This window comes from Akebia trifoliata, chromosome 11 (genome assembly GCF_017979445.1).
Source record: "Akebia trifoliata isolate Shusen 1 chromosome 11, ASM1797944v1, whole genome shotgun sequence".
Taxonomy (NCBI): domain Eukaryota; kingdom Viridiplantae; phylum Streptophyta; class Magnoliopsida; order Ranunculales; family Lardizabalaceae; genus Akebia; species Akebia trifoliata.
Genome location: NC_141385.1, coordinates 5,898,209 through 5,913,081, shown reverse-complemented (window position 1 = coordinate 5,913,081; position 14,873 = coordinate 5,898,209). Strand labels below are relative to the sequence as shown.

Below are 14,873 nucleotides of genomic sequence, written 5' to 3'. Positions count from 1 at the left end.
ATAACAAAAGTTCCAACATTAAGACTCTTTTGAATATGCTAACAAATTATTACAACATTATAAAATTCTATGCAACAAGAATTCCATGCAGGACAAGATGTAATCACACAAAGAAATATAAAGATTTTACGTGGTTCTATCAAGATTGAGGTATCTACGAATCACACTGATTCCACTATGAAGAGAAAACTCTTAGCTATAGATTACAACTTTTCACCAAAAACGAGAAACGTTGCAATTCAACAGACGTGAACGTGTGGCTTGATTTACAATACCTCATTGTTGATCAGGACTATCAGGATTCACAAACCATAGCAATTATTTCACACTTCCACTACGTGAAAAGTGGAAAATTCGACAGGCCAAGGCCTTTTAAAAACCAAATTTTGACAGTCAAGGGTCGTCAAAAATTTTATGTTCCCCAGATTTGATGGCTTAGAGTCGTCGAATTTCTCCCATCCTCCATTAATTTGACGGTTTTGACTTGTCGAAAAGAAATATTTGACGATGAAAAATTTGATGTTTTATGGTCTGTTTGAAAAAGTTGTATGTAAAGTTGCTGAAGTTGAGAGAAAGTTGTTATTGCTATTACTGAAATAACTTGCTGAATTGAGTATATTATTTAGTAACATGCTGTCTAATTGTACTGTGAAGATGTTAAACTGTTTGGTAATTTGCTGTTTAGAAATTGCTGAATGAAATTAAAAATAATATTTGAAAAAAAAAATTATTTATCTGATATAAGTATTAATATGTTAACAATAAGTATAAACTTAGGATTTAATATTAAAAAATTAAAATTAAAATTCAATTTCATTTTTTTTGTACTAACGCTTAATGTTTATCAAATATTATAGCATTCATTCAAACAATTTCAATAGTTTTTACAATCATAAAAAAAGTTCATATAAATTCTTAAACTTAAAACAAAAGAATCTAAGAAAAAATAAATGAGAGTTTCTATTGGCACCCCAACTTTTACTTATTCTCAACCATTCACCTATTTTCTTTATTTATTACTAAAATTTGCATCTAATTACAATCTCAACATAATAAAATATTATAGCACTCATTCAAACAATTTCAATAGTTTTTTACAATTAAAAATAAGGTTCCTATAAAATCTTAAATCTAAAATAAAAGAATCTAAGGAAAAAAAATGAGAGTTTCTATTGGCACCCCAACTTACTACATTAGTAAGACTAGTGTTTTGCTATTTCAATTGAAAATGGCAATCCGCTCTTACAACCAACAAAGCTCAAAAGCCTAACAAATAAGAAAAAAAAAAAACCAACAAAGGGAGAGATGGGCAAGATAACTCTGAAATCTCTCCCATTTCAACAAAGCAAAGCTATTAGTTTTTCAATTGAGAAAAACCAGTGGAAATTTGTCCATCTATGCAATTGTCTATTGGAAATTTAAAAACGAACATTAAAAAAAAAAAAAAATAGAGGAACAATCCTAAAAAACAAAAAAAATTATATGTATATTGCTACCAGCAATACACATCTTAGAATTTTTTATCTTTCTTATGTTACTGCCACTATATACATTCAAAAAATAATTTTAAAAAAATATATATGTTGCTGTCATCTACTTACAATTCAAAAAAGTTTTCTTTATACACATTGCTGCCAACAATACAAAACGTACTACTTTCAACTCATCTTCTCTCTTTTTTTTAATTTTTTTAATTTTTCTTTACAAAAACACAAACCCATGTAACACCAGTAAAAATTGGTATGGCCATAGTGACTCTCAAACAACATAGAAAATCGTTCTTTCTGCCACAGAGAGGGCTACCAAAACGTTTTCTTAACCTGTAAATCTTTCCTTGACTTTATGTGCTTCTCAAAAAATGAATCAAAATGACTAAAAGATCAACCTAATGGTGAAACCCCCTTATCAAACTCTCAGATAAACCTTTTAGAGGTTCTTCTATATTCTCAAGCGAAACAGCGACAATGCCATTGATAACAGATCTGATTTTTGGAGGCACTTCCAAAACTCTCTTCTCCTTTAACTTCCTCTTGAATTAACACATGAGAGCATTGCCAAAATTGGAAACAAGAGTTGAGAATGAGAGAGAGAGAGAGAGATGGCGCCAACTTTCTACCCTATTTTTGCGGAACCTTTACTAAGGCTCATTGAAGTGTTAGTAGTTGAGGGATTCGGCTGATTTTTATGAATGAATCGACAACTAAAAAGACTCGTTAACAATGCCAAACACTGAAATTACAACAAAGAGATGTGTTTCGAATGAATTTAGCCGTCACACTTTATGAAATTTGACGGCTTTAAGCTGTCAAATATGGGCTTTTTTCACATTGTGTTATTGCCTTTGCCATATCTCTTTGCTCCGGTTTTTTTGCGTTTCATCAAAACTAACTTGACCCATATGGTTCAATAAGCAGATTAGGTCGGTTGACCTGACAAGCCTACATCCTAATCCAAGCTCAAACTCTAATTAAATGGGTTTAGTTGTCTTTCCTAAGCTTGGTCAAGAATAATTATAATCAATTACTTCTTATGGCGTAAGATCATAGGCCCATCAAGTTATACAAATTGGGTCGAGCTAGAGATTAGTGTATGTATTAGAAGATAATTTATTTAAAGTATATTATTTAATTAAAGCTATTGGCACCCAACTTTTATTTATTCTTATTTTCTTTATTTTCAATTGAGGTGTGATAAGCAAAACTTGGGATGCCAATAGCAGCTCTGTTGGGTATGAACCTTTGTAAAAGTAGGGGTCCCCTTTGCAACATGTGATAAAAAAATTCAAAAATTGGGGTGTAATAACAACTCACATGATTAACCCGATTCACAAAATATAAAAATAAAATCATTATAACATAAATTATTATTATTATAATTATATAATAAAAATAAAAATATTATTAAAATTTTATATAATAATAATTATTTTACAATTTTACAATTATTAAAAATTTATAAAATAATAATTTTTTTACATATTTTAAAATTTTAAATTTTTGCAAAAATCGATGATTTTCAAGAGGGTATTTTTTCATCAACTTGAAAATTGGCAATTAGACCGTCGGTTTATTATTTTTTTGATAAATTCCTATTTTTTTTAATAATTATAAATTAATATATTATTTTTTAATAATTTTCCCTTTGTTAATTGTTTTTCTAGAATAGTGTAGGGGTAACATTTCTTGCCCTACAGGTCCATCTTGCCCTACCTTGGGATCCACAAGCTCTAATTACGCACTCTTGCACCTCCAAAGTCTCTTGGGTGTGCTTGCAGCACAAGCCTGTGCTCTTGTATGGAGAATGAGATTAGAATCCCCACTTTGTAGAGATTTCCTAATCCATCCAAATCTTAATTACGCAATCCTTGCTTAATTAAGATTCCATCTCCTTTTGATACCCATCTTTACTTTGAAATTAGAATCCTTCTATAGAAATCTACAACGTCCAAAAATCCTTATAAATCAAGGATTTGATTCGAAAGGATTTCCCCATATTAATTTTTATTTTAATAAAACTAATAATAATTTTGTAAAGGGGGTATTCCATCCTTCATATAATCCATTATGGACTTAATATCAAAAAATAAATGAAAAAGACGTTCTCTTGTTCTTGAGGTTTGAAGTTAAAAAAGATGAAGTGTTGAGGTCCAAAGTAAAAGTTACCCTATTTGATGATTAATTAGAAAATAACTGATGGCTGGTTTTGGATAAAAAAATAGAGAATTTTGTGATTAAATAAAAGAATATATTTCTATTAACTAAAAATAAATAAACTCCCCTTTATTTTTTAGCATTTCACATCTAAGCCAAGTCCAAATGTATCATCCCCAAGACCCCCCCTCTCCTCCCCTTATTTACTCTCTAATCTTCCTATAAACTATTCTCATTAGTAAAAGAAGAAAAGCTAAAAAAAGCAGTGAAATTAAAACTATGCTATTGAGACAGCAATGGGGCTTCTTACTACATGAATTCCATCTCTCCATGTGTACCATCCAAAAGAAAACTGCCCTTCATTGTTAGCTATCTCACTTGATCTTCTTGGTTTCACAGTCAATGTGAAGCTCTTCTTCTCACCTACATATCTGAAAGGCAGAATACTTGGATATATTTTAACTGAAAATCCCCGTGGTGGTATAACGGAAGCAAAGTAAATACTCTTAGGCCCACCAACATTGGTAACAGTTCTCTTCACAGTCATGGTGCCATTGAGTTTAGAGATTGCAAGTGATGGATAATTGAGATTGCTTGGTGAGGGTAAGACCTTTGGACATTTGAAGGTTGGATCAATATTGTCGACTCTGCTTGTACATAGGAAAAGGAGGTAATCGGTGTAGGAGGCATCGTAGACAAGGCCAGGATCGGATGCTTTTGATGGATCAAGGTGACCGGACCCATAGTTGAACGGATTTGCTAGCTCACCCGTGGCTGTAGTGATTGGTTTGCCTAGATTGTTTCTCAAGGATGCTGTCATGGAAAAATAAAATGTAATTAGGAAGATTGTTTTTATATGCCAAGACATGAGACAAGGTGTTTCAATAGCCAAAACCTCAGAGTTTCACTACTCAAGGAAGAAGGGCAATGAATGACAAACATGCAGTTTTAATAGGTCATGGATGGACAAATAATTAAGCAAGGGTTGGGATCCATTGATTAATGGAAAAACACAAAATCCTGATCGTTAAAACACAAAATCCATTCCAACCATCAGGATTTATCTTAGTTATAAGTGTTTGATTTTCATGTTTTCGTGGTTTGGGTTTCGAGCTATAAATGATAAATAAATTTACAAAGTCTAATAAAATAGAAAAAATAAATAAATAAGACATTCAAAATAATGTAAAGCCTAGTAAAACTGTTTTATAAGAGCCTCCAACGCATTTTAAAATATTTGTTAAAATGTAGCAATAATAGAGTGAGAAGAAATTATGATTGACCATGTCAATTTCACAAGTTGTTTAAACTACCTGTAGTCATGAGAGCAGATCGAATGGCAGCGCTGCTCCAGGTCGGATGAATTGATTTAATGAGGGCAGCTATGGCAGCCACATGGGGACACGACATTGAAGTCCCCGAGTCAAAGTTGTAGTCGATGTGCCGATGATCAAAGTCAAGTTTTGTAGGAGACGATGATCCACTCCAAGCTGCCAAAATATTAATTCCCGGTGCAGTAATATCGGGCTACAAGGAATCGAACAATCATGTTAGTCCCCAAGAACATAATATTCGCTGTTACTAGGAATTGGGTTTCTTTATTTAACGTAGATTACCTTAATAATATTGGGTTCAAGAGCATTCGGACCAGTTGAGGAGAAGTCAGCCATGAAAGGTGCAGGTTTAGAATGGAACACTGTCATACCAGGACTTATTTTCGCCATTGGATTCTTTGTAGATTTGATATATTTGAGAATTTTATTGGCTTCATTTGCTACAACCGCTGTTCCAGGGAGATAGTAGGGATCGACCGATATCTCATCTCCATTTGCAGGGGAGTTTCCAAGGATGATAGCGACACCACCCGCTCTTTTCACCTCTAATCCCTTTTCTACTCTCAAACCTTCTCCTCTAATACACAACACAATTTTTCCTTTGGTCTTTTTCGGTGAAAGGGAACCGGGAAGGCATTGTCTGTAATATTTTCTTAAGATCAATATCTTTAACTAATGAAATTTCTTTGTTGTCCTTCAAAACAAAAACTATACAGAGATGATGATATGTGAAGAATTACCCGGCGGTAGAATTTTTGGGAACATGTGGTTCAACTACATTGCCAGCATAAACCAGTGGGTACATCTGGTTCTTCAAATTGTGTGGACTTATCGACTCACCCTGAAATTGAATTTAAAAAAATTATAAATTATAAATAACAGTTCTCCTAGCTTGAGCTGTGGTAAGAGGTTGGGTGAATTGTCGACGGAGGTACGACCTTTGTCACAAAATTTGCCAAAATGGAAGACATGTAAGTTGAAGGACATAAAAATATGAGATCTGAGTGGATATGAACACACTTGAATTGATAAAATATTACTTTAGACCAATTTAGTTGAAGAATAAGATTCGTTCCACCCCAATATGTTTAGATAATATGCTTTGTGATTATGATGATACTAATGATGCATGAGTCCCTTCAAGAATTCTCCAACATTAAAAATTACTACCTATAATCATGAAACTAAAGTTAATTATTTCCTGATATGAATAATGAGTCGTGCTGGAGTAACATTGAAATGTAACTCATGGAGGACATTTCTGACATGGATGTGTGTCGGAACTATAGATGAAAAGCATCTATGGTTCTCACACTAAAAAAAGAGTGCCCAATAGTCACTGTATGTTGCTATGGGAACAGAACACGGTTCTTGATTGTGACTCGAAAAATAAAAAACCCTCAAGTAATTAGAATAATGCTGAAACACACTTCCACGTCAGAAATGTCTCCACAATGTTACTCTAGCATAACTCAAGTAATTAATATGATTATTCTAAGGCCTAAAAGGGTTATGTCATACTACGAACTAAGCGACCTCAAAGTAGGTTTGATCATAGAAAAACTTTTTTTTTTCTTGCTATGCAAGCAAGGATGAGTGGTCCGTGTGAAAATGGGTTCAACAAGTTTTGAACCCACACACCTTACTAACTTAGCTAGACTAGAAATGCCCTAGGAAACTATTGTTGCACAAGTTTCATGAAGCCAGAGTAATTAGAAAGTAGTACCCTCAAATGACATTAGAGGCAGAGCATCAAACATTAATAAACTGGATTCCCATGAAATCTATATTCGTTTGAGGCTAAAAAATTCCAATGAATAAACAAAATTGAAGGGTACCTTGATTTCCATGCTGTTTCCCAACAAGACAGGCCTACTGAAGTCTCTATCCAGACTACTAGCCGCAACGGTGATGATCCACGGAGGAAGATTTGATGAAGTGCCCGGGGTGGGACCACTATTTCCTGCACTACATGCTACAACAATGTTCTTTTTGATGGCGTGTAATGCCCCCATTGCAATTCCATCGTTTACATAACTTACAGGCTCACTTGTTCCGATGGAAATACTCATGATGTCTACACCATCCCCAATTGCGTCATCCATGGCAGCAAGCATGTCGGCTTCCGTACAAGCGTTACCACGTGCCAAGGTCTCACCTGGGATCGGCCAACATACCTTGTACATGGCAAGGCGCACAAGTGGAGCCCCACCAGAGGCCGTGCCACGTGCAAACCCACCGAGGGCTGCCACATTGTAAACTGTCCGACCTCCCACTGTAGAGGCTGTATGGCTTCCATGGCCATCATGATCACGTGGTGATCGATAATCGATAGTAACGTTGGGAGTGGTTTTGTAATATTGTTCAAAACCTTTGAGATAGTATCGTGCTCCGATTATCTTCCTGCCAATATATAAATTGCATTAGATCATTCAAATTAATCGATCCCAATTAGAAGATATATTTAACGTAATAATATGACTCGCTAGGTGGCATACTCAAATAACTTCATTATGACATGAACAAGTTTGGGAATCGTAGATCTATATGCCTTGGGATACACGGTTCCCTCAGATACACTTTTTTATTGGGAAGTGCAATTGTGCATCCCAAGGCCTACAGATCTATGGAGTCATTTAGACAAAGTGAAATAGAGGAACATGATTTTTTTAATAAATTGTTGGGATACATCTTTGTTACTGTTATTGTTGTAGATCATTCAAAATAACGACTTCAACTATATATTGAATTTGGTCCTTCAAATCAATGGCTAAGATCATCTAACATGATCTCCTCTTGTCGTCAGATGTAATAGATACTATGGTCACCAATCAAAATATATATATATGCTACGGTCCCACCGAAGATCCTTTCTCTATGGGCATGGATTAGGAGCTCAAAAACTTATGCAGATTCAGAAAGTATGTGTGGTCCTGCTCGATGGATTTTTCACTAGAGAGCCAAAAACCATTGGCAGGCTGGGGTCACATTGTTGTTTGATCGAAATCGACAACCCATGCCCATCAAATGGGATTTTACCAAAATAACCTTGAAGTTTTGAATTAAAATTTCAAAATTATATTGAAGGGGTCCATGTTTCTATAAAAACAAACTATGTTAGGCACAGGAAGGCAAGGGTGTTATGTCAGTTACAAAAACCTCTAGCGTCCATTATTTAAATTGGTTTAAGATGACATGTGATGAAACAAACAGTGAACAATTAATGCTGGAACAAGGAAACATCAAATATCAATGTAAGACCAAATGTACAATTAAAGAAAAATAATCCGTGGGTTTTGGATTTTTTTTCAAAATCAAAATCTCAAATTATGGGAAAAAAAACAAATGAGATAGCTCTCAATTACGGGCCTTTCTAAAACCAGACTGAATCAGAACTACAATATCGGACCAATTAGCTAAATTTTGTGTTCAATCATCGTCTTTAAATCATTGCTCAATCACACCCTACATCTAATTGATCTGAATCCGTAACTTTAGGATCTTAATTTATGCTATAAGGACACAGAATCAAGTTTATTATTGGGTTGGTTTTGGATCATTGACGCCCCCAATCTAATAAAAACCCAATCCAATAATATGTGAGAAAAATATATAAATTATTTATGAGATCCAGAAAATATCGGATGTAATATAATATTGGCCTGGATTTGATTCAAACACGATCCATTGACAGCTCTAGAAACAGTATTTATTATCTAGGGATCAATATAAATTTTCTAGGTTATATTTTTCCTGAAATCATCAATTACAAGTATTTTAGCATCTCAAGCGTTGGTTTGATAGGGAAAGTCAAACCTCGTTTGCGGTAGTGTTTTCCTCTAGTTTAACCATGGGGGATGAGAAAAGCGAAATTCCTTGAGTTCCAATGATCACAGTTTTCCTCTTTTAGTATTCCAATGGAGAAATCTTATGCACCTGAAAACTTAAAAAATATTTCCATTTAAATATTTTTCAAAAAATTTCTATAATGTTATGGAAATGTTAAAATAATAAAAAGAATTTCCTTTTCACATATAATATGTAAGTTATGAAAATTTTCCATAAAACAAGTTCAACTGTTTTAGAATTTTCAAAATGGTAAAAACCTTTGGGTGAATTACCATTTCGTGAGTTGAAAATGAGTTATTTACGATTCCGGATAATTGTTCATTTTAATTATCAAAACATGAATGATCACATTTTCGTTATAAAAAAAATGGTGAATTACTATTTCTTGAGCTTGAAATGAGTTATTTACGATTCCGGCTCACTGTTCATTTTAATTACCAAAACGTGAACAACCACATTTTCGTTATAAAAAAATAAAATAAAATTCAGAATGAAGTGACTACTTAGCAAGTTTAAAGTGACAATTTCACTTTAAACCTGTGAAATTGTCACTTTAAAAATCTCTGAAATCGTTAACATTCACATTTTGGTAATTGAATTGTAAATTTATCAAAAGTTGATCACTTTTTCATAAATATTTCTAAAAAAATTCAGAACGATAATGAATTCGGCGGTTTTAAAGTAACAATTTCACAAGTTTAAAGTGATTATTTACAATTAGTTATTTTAAACCTGTAAAATTGTTACTTTAAAAACCTCTGAATTCGTTATTATTTACGTCTTGATAATTAAAATGAACAATGAGCCTGGATCGTAAATTTGTCAAAAGTAGATCGATATTTCGAAAATATCCCTAAAACCTTCTTCTAAGGAAAAGAGCAAAAAAAGACCACACCCATTGAAAGTTGCATGCAGTGGGGTAAGTGAAATTAAACTTACATTTCATTGAGCTGGTTTAAATTAATATTGAACCAACATCCAAATACCCCCCAAGGATGTATAGAACTGTAAAATAAATATTAAATAAATAAACGAATAAAGATTCAGAAAAGTAGTATTCACCTGTTACAGTGTGTGGAGTTGAAAGAATCTCCAGCTTCACAGATTCCTTTCCATGATTTCGGAACGGGCCCCATTCCTCTATCATGGAAGCTTTTTGATTCTGGCCATATACCTAAAAAATACACACAACATTATACATGCAATAATGCTTTGTTCTCTCTCTCTCTCTCTCCTTTAAACAATGGTTTTCTGATTAACCTCCTTATAAAATCAGGCATATTCAATATGCCACAATTGATTAAAGTAGAATTTGTGTTACATCCTTGTATCTTTGAACTTATCTCAATAAAATAAAGTACTCGTAATGTCAAGTCCAAGCCTACATTTTTTACTCTTGGAGATTGGGTATCTATGGTTACTCTATAGATATTTTGCCCACCACTTATTGATCTCCACGTCAAAATACGAATTGATTGGTGACTAGCTGTTGGACCCAAGAGTTTTTTTATCATTGACTTCCAATCTAAGGGGCCCACTAATCAGTCTTAGAATGATTTTTTTAAAAAAAATCTCAAATCCAACTATAACAAATCACCAATCAGACTATATTTTCCAATTTCCAACAAGTTGATCTATATGATTACAGGAAAAAAACTGAAAAAGTATAAAAATGAGGGAGGTATATCAAATATGCTTAATTATTCAAGGAGGTAACTGAAAACCCTAAGAGCAGCACAGATAAACAATCAAAATCATCCGAAAAACAAAATATAATATATAAAATAATTTTTTTTTTAATACCTGAATCCAACAGCCCAACAATGATATCTTTCCCATATTTGGCTTTATGTAGGAAACCATCCTTCTTCATATTTTGGATCTGCCCATCTCCTTCTCCCTCTAGAAGACCTAAAAACTTCCAGGACCTTGTAGTCTGCAAAGTCCACTTATTTGGATGGCTTTGAAAAACAGAAACAACCTCATCCATCTCTGTTACAAAACCATATATATTTTTTGATTATTTTAAAAAATACATAAAAAAATTTAACAAGATCAGAGATAAACCCAATTTAAAGTTTCTTGTACCGGATAACGTCGCGGCTTCATCTGGTGTGAGCAATGCAGCAAAGCCATTGATGCTGTTCTTGTAACTGTAGAGAAGAGAAGCTCTAGCTTCTTCTTCCGTTTCCTTGACAGAGAAGAGATAAGAGTGATGGGTTTCTTCAATCTCTTGGTGGGTTTTCTCTCCACTGTGTTCTCCAAAGTATACTATATAAACCTGCCAAATTTCATTGAATTTGAGTGAATTTCATTACATGACATACATGAAGAGAGAGAGAGAGAGAGAGAGGACAAAACCTGTCGTTCACATGAGGCTAAGAGAGGAAGAAAGAGGAGAAGAGAACAGAGAAGAAGTGAGAGATTTCCCATCTTTGTTTGCTTTGTCGTGGAGTTGAGTGATTGTGGCTGAGATTGGGTTTCTATATATAAGTAATTGGAAGTGAAACGTGGCAAAGTTGATTTGATGAGCAATTGGGAGTTTCTGTTTCATACGATTAATTTACATCAAATATTTTTATCAAGGTCTTATGAATCACCACGTCTCGTACCAAATGAACACAATCTCTCTTGCTGCCCTATTCTACATACCATAGTTTTAAATTATTTGAGTTGACTCAACTGGATTGGATTTTAAGAGGACTCGGCACCCAAACTAGATGGAACAAACTCATAGAGTTAACTCAGTAAACCATCAGGTCAATTTGAAAATGCACCAACGATTGAGACATTCCACTATCTATTAGCTAGTATTTTTGGGAAGAACAAAAACAAAAGTATTTTACTTCTTGCAATAGATTTAAAATTATTATTCAAATATTTATAATTCAAATATAATCTTGAGTCCCGATAATATGACTCGCCAGGTGGCTTATTCAATCGACTCTTTGACGTGACAAGTTTGAGAATTGTAAATTTATACGTCTCCTAATATATGATTATACTTCCCCATAAAAAAATATATCTCGAGGGAGTTGTGTGACCTTAGATGTACAGATCAAAGATTTCCGAACTTGTCCACATTAGGAGTCGATTGAGTATGCCACCTGGCAAATCATATTATCAATACTCTATATTCTTATTTGATTAGATTTCTGGGTTGTAGACTTGACTCGACTCAGTGGTGATATATTTGGGGCATTAAATTTCGGTACAAAAATAATTAAACCAATAATATAGTATTGATCATCAGAAACGCACATCCCACGTGGAATGTAGAGGATGATAACATCAAACTTTATGTATTAAGGTGAACAGCGAATTCTACTGTCTACTCTTTCTATATGCGTTACATGTCAATACGTAATTAATGATCGATTTGGAATTATCCCTCATAAAATTGTTTTAATATTTAGTCTGACCATTATACCCTCAAGTTATGATTAGAACGTAACGTGCCGCGCATTTCGTGTCGCTGTAGAAGTGTCAACATGGATCCGATTAAGGCCCCATAGACATTTTTTCCTCCTTTTAAAAGATAAAAAGTGGATCCCTCTAAAAAGGAATGGATTTAATCAAAATCTTTCTAAAATTGTTGCTCCGTCAATAAAGAATATTTTTTATCAAAGATTATCTTCCAAAATAACAGTTATCAAAATTTTATTTGATAACTGTTATATTGGATGGAGATCTTACAGACCTCGAGATACGTATACATAGTTTTGGAATTCATGTGAATGACTACCTCGGGATATGTTTAATCTTTGGATGTGTGTAAATCACTACCTTGAGATACAAGTTGAATCTATCTTTAGATCAATTATCGAGATTCATATTGTAATACATGAATGATTTATTTGATGGACAACCTGCAAGCAACTCCAACAAACTCTTTAAACTTGACATCCTCTTTATTATAAAGAGTCAAATCACAAAAAGTGAGTCCAACATACTCTTTATTGATAAATATTAAAGTAATTAACATAGAAATCGAGACAAAGACTCAGACTCATTACATGTAGCAAGGTGCTTTGACTCGTTATTATTAAAAATATAAGAGTATTGATAATCTGACTTAGCCACGTGACAACTCAATCGACTTATTTGACGTGACAGGCTTGGGAATAGTAGATGTGCTCTCCTTGAGATACAGAATTATAGTCTCCCATAAAAAGGTGCAGTTTTGTATCTCAAGGAGAGCACATCTATGATTTCCGAGCCTATCATGTTAGCTAAGTCAATTGAGCATGCCACGTGCCTAATATCACTGCTCAAAATATAATATAAAAACATAAAAAATATTATCCTTACTAATTTAGTAAGATTTCAAATCTTACTAAGGACCATTGGGCCCATAGGATTATCACATTGACAATCAACCACAGCATCCTTCTAGATTTTATGGAAAAACTCATATTTACAAAAATATATTTAATTTTTTTTAATTTTTGAGTTTAATTTAAGATGTTATAGAAATGGACGGCTACCGAACTACAAAACTTAAAATTATAAATCAACGGTGAAAAATAATGTTTTTTTTTTTAAGTTCGTAGAATTTCATTCTCTAGAAGTCTGTGGTATCAGATCATATATTGGGATTCCAAAATGTAAGGTCATGACCCTTAGTAAGATGTGAGTCAATTTTTAACAAATGAAGGAGCATTGTTGGAAATGCTCTTAGACGCTAGTATTGTCCTATTTTAGTATGTTTCTAAATCCAAGAGTTGACCCATAATTGTCATAGGTTAAGAAAGAGAATTTAACTTTAGGAGATTTAGTAGCGTTTCCTCAATAGCTCTCTCTCTCTCTCTCTCTCTCTCTCTCTCTCTATATATATATATATATATATATATATATATATATATATAATAGAAAGGTTGGTCATTAACTAATATTTATACCTTGGGTTCCAATCCGAACTCCAAAAAGTTCAAATTTTACAAGTGGAAGGGGGTGATTATCTTGACTACCATACCATGTCATGTTAATATATTTGGAAGAGTTAATATATTTGTAATCAAATAGCTCAAATCAAATCATGTCAAATCTATATCGACCAATAAGATGCCTAACATCTTTAAGTTTTAAAATCCCTAAATATAGATCTAGAGGCATGTCTTGAATCCGGGCTCATATTTGGATTTTAGACCATATAATTAGGTTGTAACTCTTGTCTTATTCTGTACCTTCTAAAAAGAACCATAAAACATGAAAATCGATTTAGCACAAGCAAACCCACACCTCGATGAGGGATCTGATGTGGAAGTCAATGATAAAAAAAATTCATATCTTGATAATACACATTTCAATCATACCTATCTTGAGAATAAGTTTCAATTGTCGGATTTTATATATATGGGATAGTGGTTGGTAGCCAAAGTATTGTCCTATATGGTTAAAAGTTTTGGAATGGTTAAATTTTTGTGAAGATGATCTCTATGGTGAGTAAATATTGATCCTCAATCATAGAGATCATTCTCACAAAAAATCAACCCATACCAAAACTTTTAACTCACATAGGACAAAACACTTAACCCCAAGGGGATGGTCTACTAAGCCTTGATAAGCTCCTGTGAAGGGTTGGTCAAGTGTCTGAAACCCCACAAAGCAATAAATTCCTTAAGACCACCCTCTAGGTCTAGTTGATCCTTGACTCAACTAGTTGCACGTTGGACTTTTCAAGGGAGTGGTGCATGTGACCGCGGGATTAGTCTCACCTAAAGGCCCCACGAGAAGGGAAAAAAAAAAAAAGACAAAACACCGTGACTATATTATTGGTTCTTTAACCCAACAGATATATATATATATATATATATATATATATATATATATATATATATATATATGGTGACGTTTAGATGCCCTAAAGAGAGCCAAACATTTTTTTAATATATATAAGTTAGAAGTTTCAAAATAGGTTGAATTTTTGTGAGGATGATCTCTATGATGAGGAGATCATCCTCATAAAAAAATTAGTTTATTCTAAAACTTCTAACCCCTATTTTGAAAATTGTTTGACTCTCTTTAAGGTCTCCAAGCA

The 14,873-nt window shown here is 33.3% G+C and overlaps 1 protein-coding gene across 1 annotated transcript; it reads right to left on the bottom strand.

Moving 5' to 3' along the window:
* Window positions 1-3,912: 3,912 nt before the first annotated feature.
* Window positions 3,913-11,342, bottom strand: LOC147390569 (subtilisin-like protease SBT5.6). The gene is made up of 9 exons (XM_086458116.1): window positions 11,195-11,342; window positions 10,922-11,114; window positions 10,637-10,825; window positions 9,896-10,007; window positions 6,823-7,387; window positions 5,725-5,825; window positions 5,267-5,624; window positions 4,964-5,177; window positions 3,913-4,463 (listed from the first exon to the last, which is right to left on the bottom strand). The coding sequence occupies exons 1-9, from the start codon at window positions 11,264-11,266 to the stop codon at window positions 3,928-3,930; spliced, it is 2,340 nt and encodes a 779-aa protein (XP_086314242.1). The 5' UTR covers window positions 11,267-11,342; the 3' UTR covers window positions 3,913-3,927.
* Between the last annotated feature and the right edge of the window lie 3,531 nt (window positions 11,343-14,873).

Coding starts and splice junctions, on each gene's coding strand:
- LOC147390569 (XM_086458116.1), bottom strand. CDS start 11,266: ATGGGAAATCTCTCACTTCTTCTCTGTTCTCTTCTCCTCTTTCTTCCT. Junction 10,008..10,636: donor TGTTGGGCTGTTGGATTCAG/GTATTAAAAAAA, acceptor TGTATTTTTTAG/GTATATGGCCAGAATCAAAA. Junction 5,178..5,266: donor TTGAACCCAATATTATTAAG/GTAATCTACGTT, acceptor GATTCCTTGTAG/CCCGATATTACTGCACCGGG.